At 59.4% G+C, this 14,558-nt stretch overlaps 4 protein-coding genes across 5 annotated transcripts in view; 3 read left to right on the forward strand and 1 right to left on the reverse strand.

Moving 5' to 3' along the window:
- Positions 1–418: 418 nt before the first annotated feature.
- Positions 419–2,488, forward strand: LOC143691862 (proto-oncogene Mas-like). Its single transcript, XM_077179652.1, has 2 exons — positions 419–1,121; positions 1,357–2,488. The coding sequence occupies exon 2, from the start codon at positions 1,468–1,470 to the stop codon at positions 2,398–2,400; it is 933 nt and encodes a 310-aa protein (XP_077035767.1). The 5' UTR covers positions 419–1,121; positions 1,357–1,467; the 3' UTR covers positions 2,401–2,488.
- A 1,421-nt stretch (positions 2,489–3,909) lies between these two features.
- Positions 3,910–5,289, reverse strand: LOC129122267 (mas-related G-protein coupled receptor member H-like). The gene has a single exon (XM_054635942.2). The coding sequence runs from the start codon at positions 5,092–5,094 to the stop codon at positions 4,177–4,179; it is 918 nt and encodes a 305-aa protein (XP_054491917.2). The 5' UTR covers positions 5,095–5,289; the 3' UTR covers positions 3,910–4,176.
- On the forward strand, positions 5,251–8,808 carry RHOD (ras homolog family member D). The gene is made up of 5 exons (XM_054635939.2): positions 5,251–7,067; positions 7,535–7,622; positions 7,818–7,927; positions 8,015–8,149; positions 8,234–8,808. The coding sequence occupies exons 1-5, from the start codon at positions 6,939–6,941 to the stop codon at positions 8,399–8,401; spliced, it is 630 nt and encodes a 209-aa protein (XP_054491914.1). The 5' UTR covers positions 5,251–6,938; the 3' UTR covers positions 8,402–8,808.
- Positions 8,809–9,621: 813 nt separating this feature from the next.
- The window catches only part of KDM2A (lysine demethylase 2A), a 33,784-nt gene continuing 28,847 nt past the window's right edge, over positions 9,622–14,558 (forward strand). For both annotated transcript variants that reach the window (XM_054634154.2, XM_077179655.1), the window contains exons 1-3: positions 9,622–9,744; positions 10,066–10,093; positions 11,325–11,429. In XM_054634154.2, the coding sequence (XP_054490129.2) occupies positions 9,725–9,744; positions 10,066–10,093; positions 11,325–11,429 (153 nt within the window). In that variant the 5' untranslated portion in view covers positions 9,622–9,724. The remainder of the gene's footprint in view (positions 9,745–10,065; positions 10,094–11,324; positions 11,430–14,558) is intronic.

Consider the following 14,558-nt stretch of genomic DNA (forward strand, 5'->3'; position numbering starts at 1 on the left):
ATCTCAAACACTCGTTTGGAGCACTCTCGCGGTCTAATCCCGCAGCAGAAGGGAGCATCGGCATGTGGGAGGGATGCTCTGAGGGGAGCACACGGGAGCAGGGCTTTCCTCCTCCCTCCCAGGTCCTAGAAATCCATGACCAGGAGGGGCAGAGACACTGACGGGAGTGCCGGGTGGAGCGAGGCAGGAGCGGGGCTGTCGGTGCCCGGCGGGGGCTGGTCTGGGGTGTCCGAGGAGATGAGGAAGGGTCAGGAAGGCTCAGGAGAGGGTCGCAGGGCTCGGGGGCTGCCTGGCTGCTGGCGATCCCAAATCTGGCCACTGGAGGGCAGCAGAGCCCGACGGGCCGCGCTCGGAGCAGGGAGCGGCCGCCGGCCCGGAAAGCTGCGGGGTGGGAGAGGATGGGGAGAGGATGGGGCGGAGAGCGACATGGGGAGCAGGGGTGAGGATGGGATGGGGACAGGGCGAGGGAGCTCAGCTGAGCGTCCTTTGGCCCTCTGGGGAGGTTTTGGCAATGATCCTGGAGCTCTTCCCAGAATGCGAAATGCTTCTGACAAGCACCCAGCTGCTTCATCATCAGCACTGCCGGCACTGCCGGCATTCCAGCGCCACCAGCATCACCAGCATCCCTCTGCTCCTGGACGGAGAGTGACCCCACAGTGAAGGGAAATGAGGAATGGTAGAAGCCTGTCGGGAGAGTGGAGGCACTTGGAGAAAGGGACATTCTTCAGGGAAGGAATGTTTCTAATCAGGAGGAAATGATGAGCCAATTGCAAAATTCTGTTTGTGGAGTGTCTGGCAAAAGCCATTTCCTTACTGGACAAAAACCAAAAAAAAAAAAAGATAAATGACTCAGTAGAAGTGGAGCTCTGACGAAGCCAAAGATGCAATTTCCAACTCCCCCGTGATTCCACCAAGCCTTGGGGAGCAACACCGGGAAAAGGCACAGAGAGGAGCCAGCAGGACAGGAGTGGGGAGCTCCTGTGACCTGGGCACTTTCTCCTTCATGTCCCTGACCTGCCAGGAGCCGCTTTAGGACATGGATCCCAAAGGAGCAAGAGGTACCAGGAAGCGCCGCTGATCTGCACAGAGCCCTTTGCCTGCTGCTGCCCCACAGGGAACAGGTCAGTGGAATGTTTGCCTTCCTCCCTACCCCACCTTCCTCTCCTGCAGCAGCTGCTCTGTTCCTGCCACCCTCTCCCGCTGACCCCAGGGCCCTCCCCAGGTCCCTCCTCCTCTGCCCTGCACTTCCCTTCTGCATCTCCTGGTGAACATCCCAACCCTTTCCCAATCCACAATTTCCACCGCCCTCCTCCCCTGCACATCTCACTCCTCCCCACTGAATCCTTCCCACTGCAGGGAGCTGCTGAGGAGCCGCATGGTCCATCCCTGGATTCTCCAAGCACTGACTGCCCATCCACTCTGACCACAGCCAGGGGCCACATCCCACTGCCTGCCCAGCGTCCATCCATGGAGGTGACCACCGTGTCCCCATCACCTGCCTCACCCACTGAAGGGGACGATCTCTGTGATATTGATGTCACTCATGGGGCCATAGACAGTGTGACCCTGCTCATCTGCCTCTGTGGGCTGGCTGGGAATGGGGCTGTGCTCTGCCTCCTCCAGAGGACCCCCACCACCTGTTACATCATCAACCTGGCCTTCGCCAACTTCTCCTTCCTCCACTTCGCGGTCCCCTCCACTCTGCTCTATCTGCTGGAGGAATTGTCCTGCTCCACAGTCGTGCCCCTGGTGTTCATGAGGGCACTTTTCCCACTCCTGCTTTTCTCCTACAACCTGGGGCTGTACCTGCTGACGGCCATCAGCATTGACAGGTGCACATCTATCCTCTGTCCACTCTGGTACCGCTGCCACCGTCCCCAGCGCCTCTCATGGGTGGTGTGTGCCCTGCTCTGGGCCTTCTCCATCACTGTCATCATCACAATGACTGCCCTGTGCCTGTCACGAGAGCATGACCACTGCCAGGTGTCTCTCATCACCATGTATGCCATCAACCTCTTCGTCTTTGCCCCAGCCATGGTCATTTCCAGCATAATCCTCCTCATTAAGGTCAAGTATGGCTCCCAGCAACAGCAACCCAAGAGACTTGGCATTGTTATTTTCCTCGTTGTGCTCTTCTGCCTCCTCTTTGCTCTTCCCCTCAGCCTCTTCAATTTCCTGCAGCAGCTCGGCTACACCGTTGTGCCCTCCCAGGTGGCTTTTCTGCTCGCCTGCATCCACAGCAGCATCAACCCTTTCATCTACTTCTTGGCAGGGAGGTGCTGGAGGCCCTGCTCTGTGAGGTCCCTCCAGCTCTCCCTCCAGAGGGTCTTTGAGCAGCCAGAAGAAAACACTGCCCACAGCGATGATCCTGCCATGGACACAGCCTTTCCAACCTGTTGATCCCTTCCACTGCTCTGCTGTAGGACCTTGGCAGAGTGGCTGAGGATTTCCTTGAGTCACCTGATTAATAAATATCCATGGGATCCCCCTCCCTGTGGTGCTGTAATCCTGCAGGAGAAGGGAGCAGGGGGGCATTGCCAAGGGCCATGTGGGGGAGTGATCTGCACAGAGCACATTGGAGCATGGCTATGCTCCTCTCTCAGGGGTCCTGGAGCACTGTTCCCCAAATGGATCCTTCCCAACATGGCTGTGATCCCAAAATTCCCCCTGGCACATGGTTCCTGCATCCCACTGAAGTCTGATATCAATAAACAGCACCATGAACCCTGAGCTGCCTTTGCCCTCTCTGCCAGTGCTTCCTGGCTTCCTCTGGCTCCTGCTGCCAGCCTGGAATGTGGCTGGAGGGAGGGAACACAGCCATGGCTTGTGCTGCCTGGAGCAACCATGATCCCCAGAGCTGGGCTGGCACGGACACGATGGCCCAAGGGCTCAGCATTCCCCACCCCGAGTGCTCTGTCAGTGTCACAGCAGAGATCTCCCCAGAGATCTTTACTTTTCAATTTTGTCAGCCAGGAGCAAAGGTGTCTCTGCCTTCAGAAATTCTTCCTCTCCACTGCCTTCAGCTGCTCCCTCAGCAGGCTCAGGTGGTGCAGCAGCAAGGAGAGGAGGAGGCCGTGCTCCTCAGCACAGCCACCCCCTTCCAGGAGCAGGGTGACACCTGTGCTTGTCACCATGGGCTCCACGGGGCATCACCCCCCTCCCTGGGGCTTCCCTGAGGTCACCAGCCCCACCACACCCACACCTTCTCTCCAGCCCCACCACACCCACACCTTCCCACCACATCTTCCCAGCAGCTCCATCATGTCCCAGCCCTCCCACACCACCCTCCCATCCCACTCCCCATGCAGCCCACCCACCTCCCGTCCTTCCCATCCCTCCCAGCCCCGTGCCTGAGGCTCCAGTCCCTCCCCACGGGCTGCTCACCCCAGGCTGCCTCACACGGTTTTTAGGGACTGTTTCTGCGGGACATTCCCCTCCAGAGCTTCACCCGCCGTGTCCCGCCCCCCAGCGTCCCAGGAGAGGGACCAGAGGCGACAGCGGGATGGATCCATCAGCGTTTATTGGGGCAGAGGAGCGTGGAATGGCCAGGAGTGGACACACAGCCGGGGTTCCCGGGCGGAGCGGGGCTGTCAGGGGGAAGGCGGCCCTAGCGGGGAATATGGGATATGAGAGGGGATCGGGAAGGGTCCGGATGCCGGCAATCCCAAATAATTCCACAGGAGGGCAGCAGAGCCCGACGGATCGCGCTCGGAGCGGACGCCAGCTGGGAAACCTGCGGGATAGCACGGCACGGCACGGCCTGGCATGGCACGGCATGGCACGGCGTGGCATGGCATGGGATAGGTACAGGCAACAGGGAAGGGGAGCCGAGATGAGGATAGTTTGGGGATAGGACTGGGGTGGGAATGCAGATAGGATGGGGATGCAATGATAGGTAGGGATAGGGAGAGGGATAGGAATAGGGATAGGGATAGGGATAGGGATAGGGATAGGGATAGGGATAGGGATAGGGATAGGGATAGGGACAGGGATAGAGATAGACACAACAACACAACAACATGGATCAGTGGGATGGGAAAAGGGATGGAAAAGCTGTGAGATGCATCCTGACTCACAGCTGCAGGAAGATGACCTGCAGGCCTGCTGGGAGCGAGGGTGGGCAGCTGAGCATGAAGGCAGCGTGGGCAGCAAGGCTGGTGGGACCACAATGGCCTCTCAGCTGGACACTGTGGTGATCCCTGTCTCCTCAAAGACCCTCCGGAAGGCAACCTGGAGGGACACGACGGAGCAGTGCCTCCAGCAGCTGCCCACCAAGAAGTAGATGAAGGGGTTGATGCTGCTGTTGATGCAGGCGAGCAGGAAAACCACCTGGGAGGACACAACACTGGGGCTGAGCTGCTGCAGGAAATTGGAGAGGCTGAGGGGCACTCCAAAGATGAGGAAGAAGAGCACAGTGAGGAAGATAACGACATAGAGCCTCTTAGGCTGACGTCTCTTGGAGCCACACTGGACCTTGATGAAGAGGATCACGTTGGAGATGACCATGGGTGGAGCAAAGATGAGGAAGCTGAGGGCGTACATGGAGATGAGAGCCACCCGGCAGTGCTCGTGCTCGTGTGACAGGCACAGGAAGGTCACCACGACCATGACAGTGATGGAAAGGGCCCAGAGCAGGGCACACACCACCCATGAGAGGCGCTGGGGACGGCGGCAGCGGTACCAGAGGGGGAAGAGAATTGAGCCACACCTCTCGATGCTGATGGCCGTCAGCAGGTACAGCCCCATGTTGTAGGAGAACAGCGACAGCAGGAGAAGGGACCTCAGGTACTTCAGGGACACGACAGTGGAGCAGGACAATTCCTCCAGCAGGTAGAGCAGGGAGGAGGGGATCATGAAGAGGAGGAAGGTGAAGTCGGCGACGGCCAGGTTGAGGATGTAGACGGTGATGGGGTTCCTGCGGATGTGGAATCCCAGGAGCCAGAGCACAGCCCCGTTCCCAGCCAGCCCACAGAGGCAGATGAGCAGAGTGACACCGTTTACAGCCACATCAGTGACATTGATCCCGCAGGAATCATCTCCTTCAGTGTCCATCAGGGGAGGTGAGGCAGGTGGGGACGTCTGGTTCAGCTCCATGGTGGGAGGTGGGATGTGGTCCCCAGCTGTGGTCAGAGCAGAGGGGGGTTAGTGGGACCCCAGGGGATATGAAGGGAGGGGGATCCCAGTGAGGTGGCACAACAGGGCTGGGGACAGGGAGGCCGTGGGATGGCTGGGAATGAGGTGAGGGCAGAGGGAGGGTTGGACCAATCCAGTTATCCCGACTGAGGACAACCATGGGAGCGGTGAGAGGGGCTTTGGGGACATCCAGGGAGAAACAAGCAGTGCCCAGGGCTGGACTCTGGTCCTGATCCCCTACCTTTCCTTGGGCCCGACCTGTTGGTGTGTCCGAGCAGGGCACGCTCCCTCCCTCCGGTGCTCCTCGCCACGGTCTTCTCCAGTGAGGAAAACTGCGGTCTCCACGTCCTCAGAAGCTCCAAGCAGCCTGTTTGTCCCCAAATAAAGCTGCTTTTTGGGGCGTTTCTGCACAATCACGGGTCAGAACTGAGAGCACTGGGCAGTTGCACACAGGCTGCCTCTTCTCCCATCAAAATTCTGTTGGTCTTGCGGGAAAGGAAATGTTTTGTCCGAGCAAATACCCCAGAGGACGAACACTGCAGCAGTTGCATCTCGCTGTGAAAGAATCTTGATGCTTTTAGGATTCAACCTGATATCTCATTAGACTGGTAATTGCCACCTTCCTAATTGTTTGATAGTGCTCCAGTCTCCCCTCCCCATCCTGCCCCGATGCTGGCATCCTTCTGAGATTGTTCATTACCGCGTGCATTTGCCTCCCAGTGTGAGAATCTCTCTCCACCGACTTCATCCTGCTCCAGGCCTGGGTGAGAATTTGGAATTTGTTGTCTGAGCCATCATTCTGGATTCGCTTCAATTGGTCTGGGGGCTCCAGAGCCCTCCTGGACAGGCTGGTACTCACTGAGAGAGCCTGGAGAGACTGGTGGCAGAGATCTCCCCAGAGATGTTTAATTTTTAATTTTGATTTTGGTGGCAGATGGGGGGGGCGGCAGGGGACAGCACACACCACCCCACATCCCTCCCTGCAACCCTACACAAGAAGCACCCATTCACCTCCACCAAAATTTTGGGGTGGCAGAAGAGGGGAGGGGAGAGGCTCTTGGGCACATCCAAACAGGGGCACGGGGGACATCACTGCTGGAATTGCGTGTCCCAGAGCAAAGCGGGGTGTCACAGCCTGTCCCACCCTCGTTGGAATCACTAGGAAAAAACAGGAGCTGGGTGGCTGCCCCCTCACCCAGGCGCTGCTGACATAGAGTCCGGCAGGGCCGGGCTCAGCATGGCACAGCACGGGTGTGACAGCCGGGCTGGCGGTGGCAGCGGGGCCAGGGCAGTGAGTCACCCCCCCGTGCCTCGCTCCACCCCTGGACTTTGCCTCCCGCGGATGCTCAGGGCAATAAACCCCAGGCTCGGAGGCGGGAATGGGGCGCCGGGGAGGGCACCGGGGTCCCACCCCTGGGGGCTGCGCTGCGCAGGGGGATCTGCACGAGCGGGATCGGGATGGGGAGCGGGATCGGGAGCGGGATCAGGGGATGATGGAGTGTGCCTGAGGCGGCGGGCAGGAGTGCGAGGCAGTGTCACACAGGCAGGCAGGACACGCAGGTGGCAGTGTGACGCTTGTGCGCCGCGCGGACCTGCCGGGACAAGAAAGGTCACCTGTGCGCCAGGACACCTGTGCGTGTGTCCCGGCCACTGTCACCGCCGCGGCCACAGCCCCGGGCGGGCGGGCGGGCCCGGCGGGCGGGTGACAGCCGCACCCTGGAGCGGGCGGGCGCTTCCCGCCTCCCTGTCCCCATCCCTGTCCCCGCCGAGGCCACTCCGGCTCCGTGGCCCCAGCGGACACCCCCATGCAGCGGGAGCGAGGGGAGCAGAGCCCAGGAGCCCCTGAAACCGAGGTCAAGGCTGTCATCGTGGGGGATGGCGGCTGCGGGAAGACGTCGCTGCTGGTGGCCTTCGCCAAAGGGGACTTCCCCAAGGTACCGGGATGCCTGTCCCCTGGTGGGTGGGGGACTGTCCCCGTGCCTGCGGGAGCGGTGGCGGGCAAAGGGCGGTGGGACGGACACGGTGGCAGCAGCGGGGCCCTTTGAAGCGGGACAGGGGGACAGGGGGTGGCCTGACTGATGGGGGTCTGTGACGCCTCTGCCTTGGAGTCACGGGGGGAGGCAGGGTTTGTCCCTCAGTGAGGGCACATAAGGGACTCAGGGAGTGCAGGGAAGGGGGGCAGCCACAGAGACCCCAGAACCCCTGTCCTGGATCCCCAGGTCCCTCTAGGGCATCCATGGGGATGGGGGACAAGGGTGGTTCCTATGCCACTGCCCCAGGGAGGAAGCACCATTTCCCACTCCCTGTTTCCCTGCCTGTGCTCTGTTCTGTCCCCACTGGGGTCCCCTCTGTCGCTGCCTCCCACAGCCGCCTGTGTGACCTGTGTCCTGTCCCCTGCCAGGTCTATGTCCCCACCGTGTTCGAGAAGTACACGGCGTCCCTCCAGGTTGCCGGCAAGCCCGTGAAGATCCACCTGTGGGACACAGCAGGTGGGACAGCAGGGGACAGCCCGGGCTGTTGTGCCCCTCACTCTCCCACCCGGGCGTTTTGGGGTGTCCCACACATGTGGTCATGCTTTGGAGGGCAGTCCCCCCCATGACCATGGCAGAGGGGGGGTTGACCCACAGCCATCCCCACAGATGTCACTTTCACGGTGTGTCATGGTTTCCTTCTCCACCCGGCAGGACAGGAAGACTATGACAGGCTTCGCCCTCTGTCCTACTCAGATGCCAACGTTGTCCTCATGTGCTTTGATGTCACCGACTCCAACAGCTTTGACAACATCCTAACAAAGGTAACGCAGCCCCGGGGCTGCTGCCTGTCCCTTGTCCCCATCCCTTGGTGGCAGGTGCCCATCCCAGGGTGACGTGTCCCCTCGCAGTGGTACCCGGAGGTGAACCACTTCTGCAAGGGGGTCCCGGTGCTGCTGGTGGGCTGCAAGACGGACCTGCGGCAGGACCAGGAGGTGCTGCAGAAGCTGAAGGACGGACGGATAGAGCCCGTCTCCCGCCAGCAGGTGGGTGTCACCTCCCGGTGGCACGGCACGGCACAGAACAGCGGGGTCCTGGGGAGGTGTGACTGTGTGTGTGTGTCCCCGCAGGGAGAGGCCATGGCCCGGCAGGTCCGCGCCGTGTCCTACATGGAGTGCTCGGCCAGGTACCAGGATAACGTCGGGAACATCTTCGTGACAGCCTGCAGTGCCGCCATCAGTGCCGCCCGCCGGAGGCAGCGCAAGGCGGGACCCAGGAGGGTCTGCTCCATCCTCTGAGCCCCCCGGCTCGGCACAGCCCCCTCGGACAGCCACCGCTGTCCCCGAGCTCCGACCACATCGCGGCTGCTGCCACACCTCTGCCTCCGCCACCGGAGTGCCGCTGCTGCCACCCTCCCGGCCCGGGGCTGGCACCGCCGGTCACCACGGGGTGACAGCAGGAAAGCATTCCTGGCATGAACTGTCACGCCTGCATCCCAGAGTTCCTTTCCCGCTGGGGATGCCCGCGTCCTGTCCCTGTCCCGCCAGGAATCCATCCCAGCGTCCTGTGCCATCACCCCCTGCCAGCCAGGCTCTGGGGACACAGAACTGATTTGGGGCTGCCCTTCCCGCTGGCAGGCCAGCGCTGGAGGGTGACAGGCATGACTGCAGGGCCATCTCCTGCCATTAAAGTGACACAAAACTCATGGCGTGAACCGTCCCTGGGGCAGGAGCAGCCCCTGCATGGCCTCGGGGCCTCGGGGACTCCGGGTGGGTGTTGGGGACATGGTGTGGGTGCTGGGGACATGATGTGGGTATTGGGGACATGGGTGTGGGGGGGTGTTTGGGACATGGTGTGGATGTCAGGGACATGGTGTGGGTGTTAGGGTCCTGCCACGGGCACAGAGTGGATGAGAGACCAGTGGATGAGAGGGATGGGGTCACCGGCTGATTTTGGGTTGAGGTGCGTGTGAGCATGTGTCCAGGTGTGTCCAGGTGTGTGCTGCACATACAGATCTATAACCATATGTATAATTATATATATTTTTTTTTTATATATGTACTGCTATATAATGTATAACTAACTATATAATTAATGTATAGTCATCCATATCACTATATTTATTTTATATATCACTGCATATAGTTAGGCTATAGCTATCTGTATAACTATGTATAGTTTATAAAACACTGTTTATAGTGTATAACTAAGGAGCTGCACTAGTTGCCTAGGTGGATGCAGGTACCTGCCGGTGTCTCTGCATTCAGACCCCCATACAGGCGTGCAGAGCCGTGCGGGCGGCCGCGAAGCCCGCGGGGACAGCGAGGGACCTCACGGCGGGGCGTTTTGGGCCACGAACCCCCAAAATCCCGCCGAGGCTCCCCCTCTCCTGCCCCCCGCGCCAGGGGCGTGGCCACGCGGTGGAGGGGGCGCGGTCACACGAGGGGGCGTGGTCTGTGCGGGAGTGGGCGGGTCTGGGGCCGAGACGCGCGCGCGCGGGGCGGGGCGGGGCGGGGCCGGGCTGGGCAGTGCACGGCGCACGCGCGGGTCGCGGGGGGGGCCCGTGCGCGCGGCGCGTGCGCGTGGCGTCGGTGTGTATGTGAGGCTCTGACGGGTTCAAAATGGCGGCGGCGGCTCCTGTGTGAGGAGGGGGAACCGCGTCCCGGCCGGGGGGCGGCGGCGCCGGGGGGGCACCGCGCGGGCGGGACGGGGCGGGCGGCGCCGGCGGAGCCCCGGCACTCGGCGGCGGGAGGGGTGCGGTGGTGGTGGAGGCGGCGGCGGCGGTGGCGGCGGGGGGACGCGGGCCGCGGCGGCGGGGGGCGGCCGGCGGGGCTGTCAGCGCCCGCTGCCCGCGCCGGGAGCGGCGAGGCCGGGGGCGCGGCGGGGCCGGGGCGCGATCGCTGCTGACCGGGGGGTTCCTCCTCCTCCGTCTGTTCTGTTCCCCCCCCCGTGCCGGCGGTAGAAGAGGACAAAGGCGCAGGAGAGACCTGGTGAGCACCGCGGGGTCACCGGCGACCCCCGAGTTTGTGTGGGGCCCCGGAGCGCGGCCGGGCGGGAGCGGGCGCGGGCGGCTCTCCCCTTGCCGGGCCCCGGGAGGCCGCGTCGGGAAGTTGAGGAGGGGGCGGCGGGTGCCGGCTGACAGCTCCCCGGGGACCGTCCCTCCCTCTCTCCCTCCCGCCTCCCGTCCTGCCCCGGCGGGGGCGGGCTGGGGTGGCCCGGCGGGCCGGGGGTGGCCCCTTCCCCCGCGGCGGGGCCGGCTTGCTGAGCTCCGCTTGTCCGGTTGTTTATAAACAGAGTTCAGCAAGTGTGGGGAAACTGACTCCCTCGGCCCGGGCGGGAGTGCTGTGCCGTGGTTCCAAGGGAGGCAGGGGTGGGGAAGGTGCTGGCGGGACTGGGAGCGCTCGGCTGTCGAACCCGGGGGTCGGGGAGGAGCAGGATGGAGCGAGTTCTCCCTGCGTGGTCGTAGTGGTTCTCTAACACTGCGAGGGGGATGGCGGATCCCCTTCCTCGATGCTGTTCCCCTATTCTCCTCCCCGAAGGTCTGACTTAGGCATAGTCCTGGGGATTAAGAGTCGTGCCATACCCAGGCTTTGGTTGGTTTCTGTCCCTTTAAAAAAAAAAAAGTGTAGGTGCCATCTGACGCCCTGGGAGGTTTTCCCAGGTTGGTGTGTGGTGTCAGAAGGTGGCACATTTGGAGAGCTCAGCATTTAGGTCTCCTCCAGCCACGAGTTAGATCCCTAACTGCTCCCCTGCTTGGGTGCTGTATGTAGGAGAGATCCCATATGCCTTCCCTGCTCATGGGACATATCCTGTACCACTGTAGTTTCTCCCAGGTGCTACGGTACAGGATATCCCTGTGATTGTGGCCAGTGATTGTGTTGTTTGCAAAAGTTGGCTCTCCAGTGTTTAATTTTGGAGAAGCCAGGGTTTGACAGCACCTTCCCTGGTTTTTATCCCACTGTGGGCCAGAGGAGCTGCTGGTGGTAGTGTGGAGCCAGGGTGGGAGACCTGCAGCTCCTGTTGTGTTACAGAAGAGCTGGTCAATTTGTTTACCCTGACATTTATTCTAAGTTAAAATAGGAGCCTTAGAGGTTGTGTGGGCTCATCCACTGGGTTCTCTCAGCCCCCAGGGCGGGGTGGGGTTGGCCCCAAGAGGAGAAGGGAAGTGAGGGGTGTGGGTGTCCCTGTGCCCTTTTTCACTGTTTGTCTCTGGCTTCCAAGGAGGAAGAGGACGACGACAGCAGTCCTGGCGTGTCCTTCTCGCTCTCCTCCGAGGAGTCGGAGATGGAGCCCGAGGAAGAACGGATCCGATACAGCCAGAGACTGGTCAGTAGTGCCCTTGGGACAATCCTGTCCCAGGCTTGGTTCTTTTGCAGCTGGAGAGGGGAAAGGCTTTTCCTGGCAGCGGGGTTGAAGCACCCAAACAGGCTGGTGGTGGATGGATGCAGCCTGCACAGAGGTGTGGGCTTGGCTTTGGTGGCTTTGTGGGTCCTTTTGTGTCACCGAGTTTGTCCTATTGAAGGGAATTTGGCTGCTGAGCTCTGGAAAGGGGGGTTGGAGGCTGAAGCTGGGGAAGGAGCTTTGGGATAGGAACATGAAACTGGTGTCAGTGTAGTTTCTGTCTCAACAGGTTTTTTTCTGTGTGTTTGTGACACAGCAGAGGACCTGAAACACTGTGTGTTACCAATCTTGATTTGAGTGGCTGTGAAAGCTGAGGGAACCAGCTCCAGCTTCAAGCTCCAGTTTTCCTGTGCCTCTGTCCCTTCCCAATGTTTTCTTATGAAGGGAGCTGTTCCAGCATTCAGGTCCCAGTCAGGCCCTGTCAGGAGCTCTGGTGTTCGTGCTGGGACTGCCTGAATCCAATGATCTGGGAATTGGGCTGTAACTGGGAACAGCCTGGGAGCAACTGCTCTTAGAGTCTGAGGTGATATTCCCAGAGAGGGAGGGAAGCTGCTGTGTCTCCCACGCTGTTTTGAGGCAGTTGCAAGCCCCCAGGGAGGGCAAGTGGCAGCTCTGTGGTGGAGTCCCTCCCTGAGTCACTGCAGTACCCTCACCTTCAAGGTGCTGCCCATAAAGGTGAATCTTTATCCTTTAATTCTCTGGAATCATTTGGTGTGAGGCTGCGTGGTTCTTGGCATTAAGCTCTGTCCTCAAGATGAGCAGTTCTGGGTGCTGGGGAGTTCCCCAGTGCTTTGGGGGATGTTTTAATTTGGCATCAGTGCAGTCCCACCTCCTCCCTCATTTATTCCCACAGCTGTGCAGAATGCAGCTTAAGGTGCTGGTTTGCCTGGGGAGGGATCCAGGACTAACCCAAAACATCTGGATAAAGATGTGGCAGGTGAAGGGGGCTATCAGCCAGGAACTTGTCAGTTGAAAAATGCTTATCATCTCTCAAATGAAAATCAGGAGGAGTTGGTGTCCTGGTGCAGGTGGGCCATGCTCCAGCAGAATGTGCTAAGCTGGATAAATGCCTGCAGGCTGATGAGCTCCGTGCTTAAGGGGTTTGGGAAGGCACATGGGCAGCAGGGTGAGGCTCACCTGGACTTGTGTGGCCTCGTGTGCTGTCTGTGCTGGCCTGAGGCCCAGGGAGGAGGCATGACCCCTGTGTGGTGGGTGAGGCTTAACTCCTACCTCCTGCCATGCTTTTCCTGGAAACTTCCAGCTCATTATGTGCTCCTGCTGTGTCAGTGATGCTCTCTTGCTGAAGGACCCTTAAAAATGATTATTTTTCTTCTGGAGAGCATGATTTGACTTACTCGAATATCCCATATATGCCTTGGACTTGGGAGCTGGGTTAGTAGGCCTAAGTAGGGAAGCAGTGAGCTGGTGGTACAGTGTGTTTCTCCTGCTGTCAGCTGTGTTTCTGGTGTGTTACTGGGGCTCCATTAGCAAAAAATAAATGTATTTTAAAAAACCAATCCAGGTGTGATAGTAGTTCTACCAGCCAAACAACCTGAACCAGAACAGTTTATGGTGGTGCAGGAGCTGAATTAATTGTGTGGTTTGATGGTGCCAGCTGAGATGGCAGAGGCAGTTTGTTCTCTGGTGTGTCAGGTAATCACACTGACAGCATCTTTTTCCTGACTAGTTTCTCTTGGGACATAGAGGAAATCTTGAGTGTTCTGTGTTGTTTTATTTAGTTTGCACTAATGTTGCCTTCCCCTGATTCAGCAAAAATCTGATGTGTGTCTGTTTTGTGAATGAATTTATCAGTGTTGGTGAAAGATCTGGGTTTGGAGGAGAGTTTCACCTCTGCTTCAGGTGTGGTCACACTCCTGCAGGAATTCTCTGCTGGGTCACACATGCCTGTGTGGCACAATGACACTTTGATTGGATGGGCTGCACTGCCCTAACTGTACTTTCTTCCTAGTTCAGGCTCTGCATCCATGACTCCCAGGATGACACAGGCCTGGGTGAGGGCTCTGGACTCAGGGATATCTTGGGAGGATGTCTTGCACCCATCCAAGACCATCTGTGGGAGAAGCTGTGTCCTGGTGAGCTCTGGGAGGCTCACACAGGCAGTGGGTGATGCTGAATGTGGAGAGGACACAGAGGAGCAAGTTATGGGCTATCCATGCTCCTCACCCAGAGACTGGGAGCAGTGGAGATGGGACTTGCAGGCACTGTGGAGTAGTTTCCTGCTAATTCCATGTGAGTGTTGTTCTGCCCAGCTCCGTAACGAGGCAGTTCCTGGGGCTTGGGCTGAGGTTCCAGCATTTCAAGCTGGAGTTGTGTGTTTTGCAGGCCCTTAACTGAGGAGCTGAAATGCTCTATTGTGTCCTGAGCCTGAGTGACAGTCCAGCCCTGGCACTAACAATGCCACGGTCCCTCTCTGAGACTTGGAAGTCTTTGCTGGCTGTCACTGGGTGGTTGCACCCAGCCCATGTCACACCAGGCTGTTGGGCTCCCCACAAGGAGCCTGGACTCCTTAAAGGCTCTGGAGAAAAAGATCCAATGGCCTGCTGCTCACAGAGGCTGCCTGCCCTTCTGCAAAGCAGTCCTGCCATATTCCTGGGTGCTGGAAGTGTGAGGAAATCTCACCTTCTGCCTGCTCCAGGGCTCATTTTGGCAGGCCTGTGCTGTGAACTGAGACTAGCAAGGCCCTGTGAATTGTAAGCTGGGATTAGCACATTACCACAGTGCTGCCATGTGCTTGCAGTGACAATGTTCAGGGTGAGATATGAAGGGCAGCAACACAGGATCACTTCAGAATGACTTGGGAGCACAGCAGGGGAGTGCCATTATCCAAAGGACAAATCCTGCTCATCACAGCCTTCCCAGCAGTCTGGATCTCAGGGTGTGGTTCCCAGTTAGGATTGCTGGGGTGGCAGAGCTGGTTGAGGAGGTTTTTTCCCTCTTTCAGTGAGTGCTCCGGGGGCTGATGGCCCTGAAGTGAACATTGCCTCAGGGAATTGTGGATCATGCCCTGGATGGAAGTTGGCAGGGGGGAGGCAC

This window comes from Agelaius phoeniceus, chromosome 6, assembly GCF_051311805.1.
Source record: "Agelaius phoeniceus isolate bAgePho1 chromosome 6, bAgePho1.hap1, whole genome shotgun sequence".
NCBI classification, from domain to species: Eukaryota; Metazoa; Chordata; class Aves; order Passeriformes; family Icteridae; genus Agelaius; species Agelaius phoeniceus.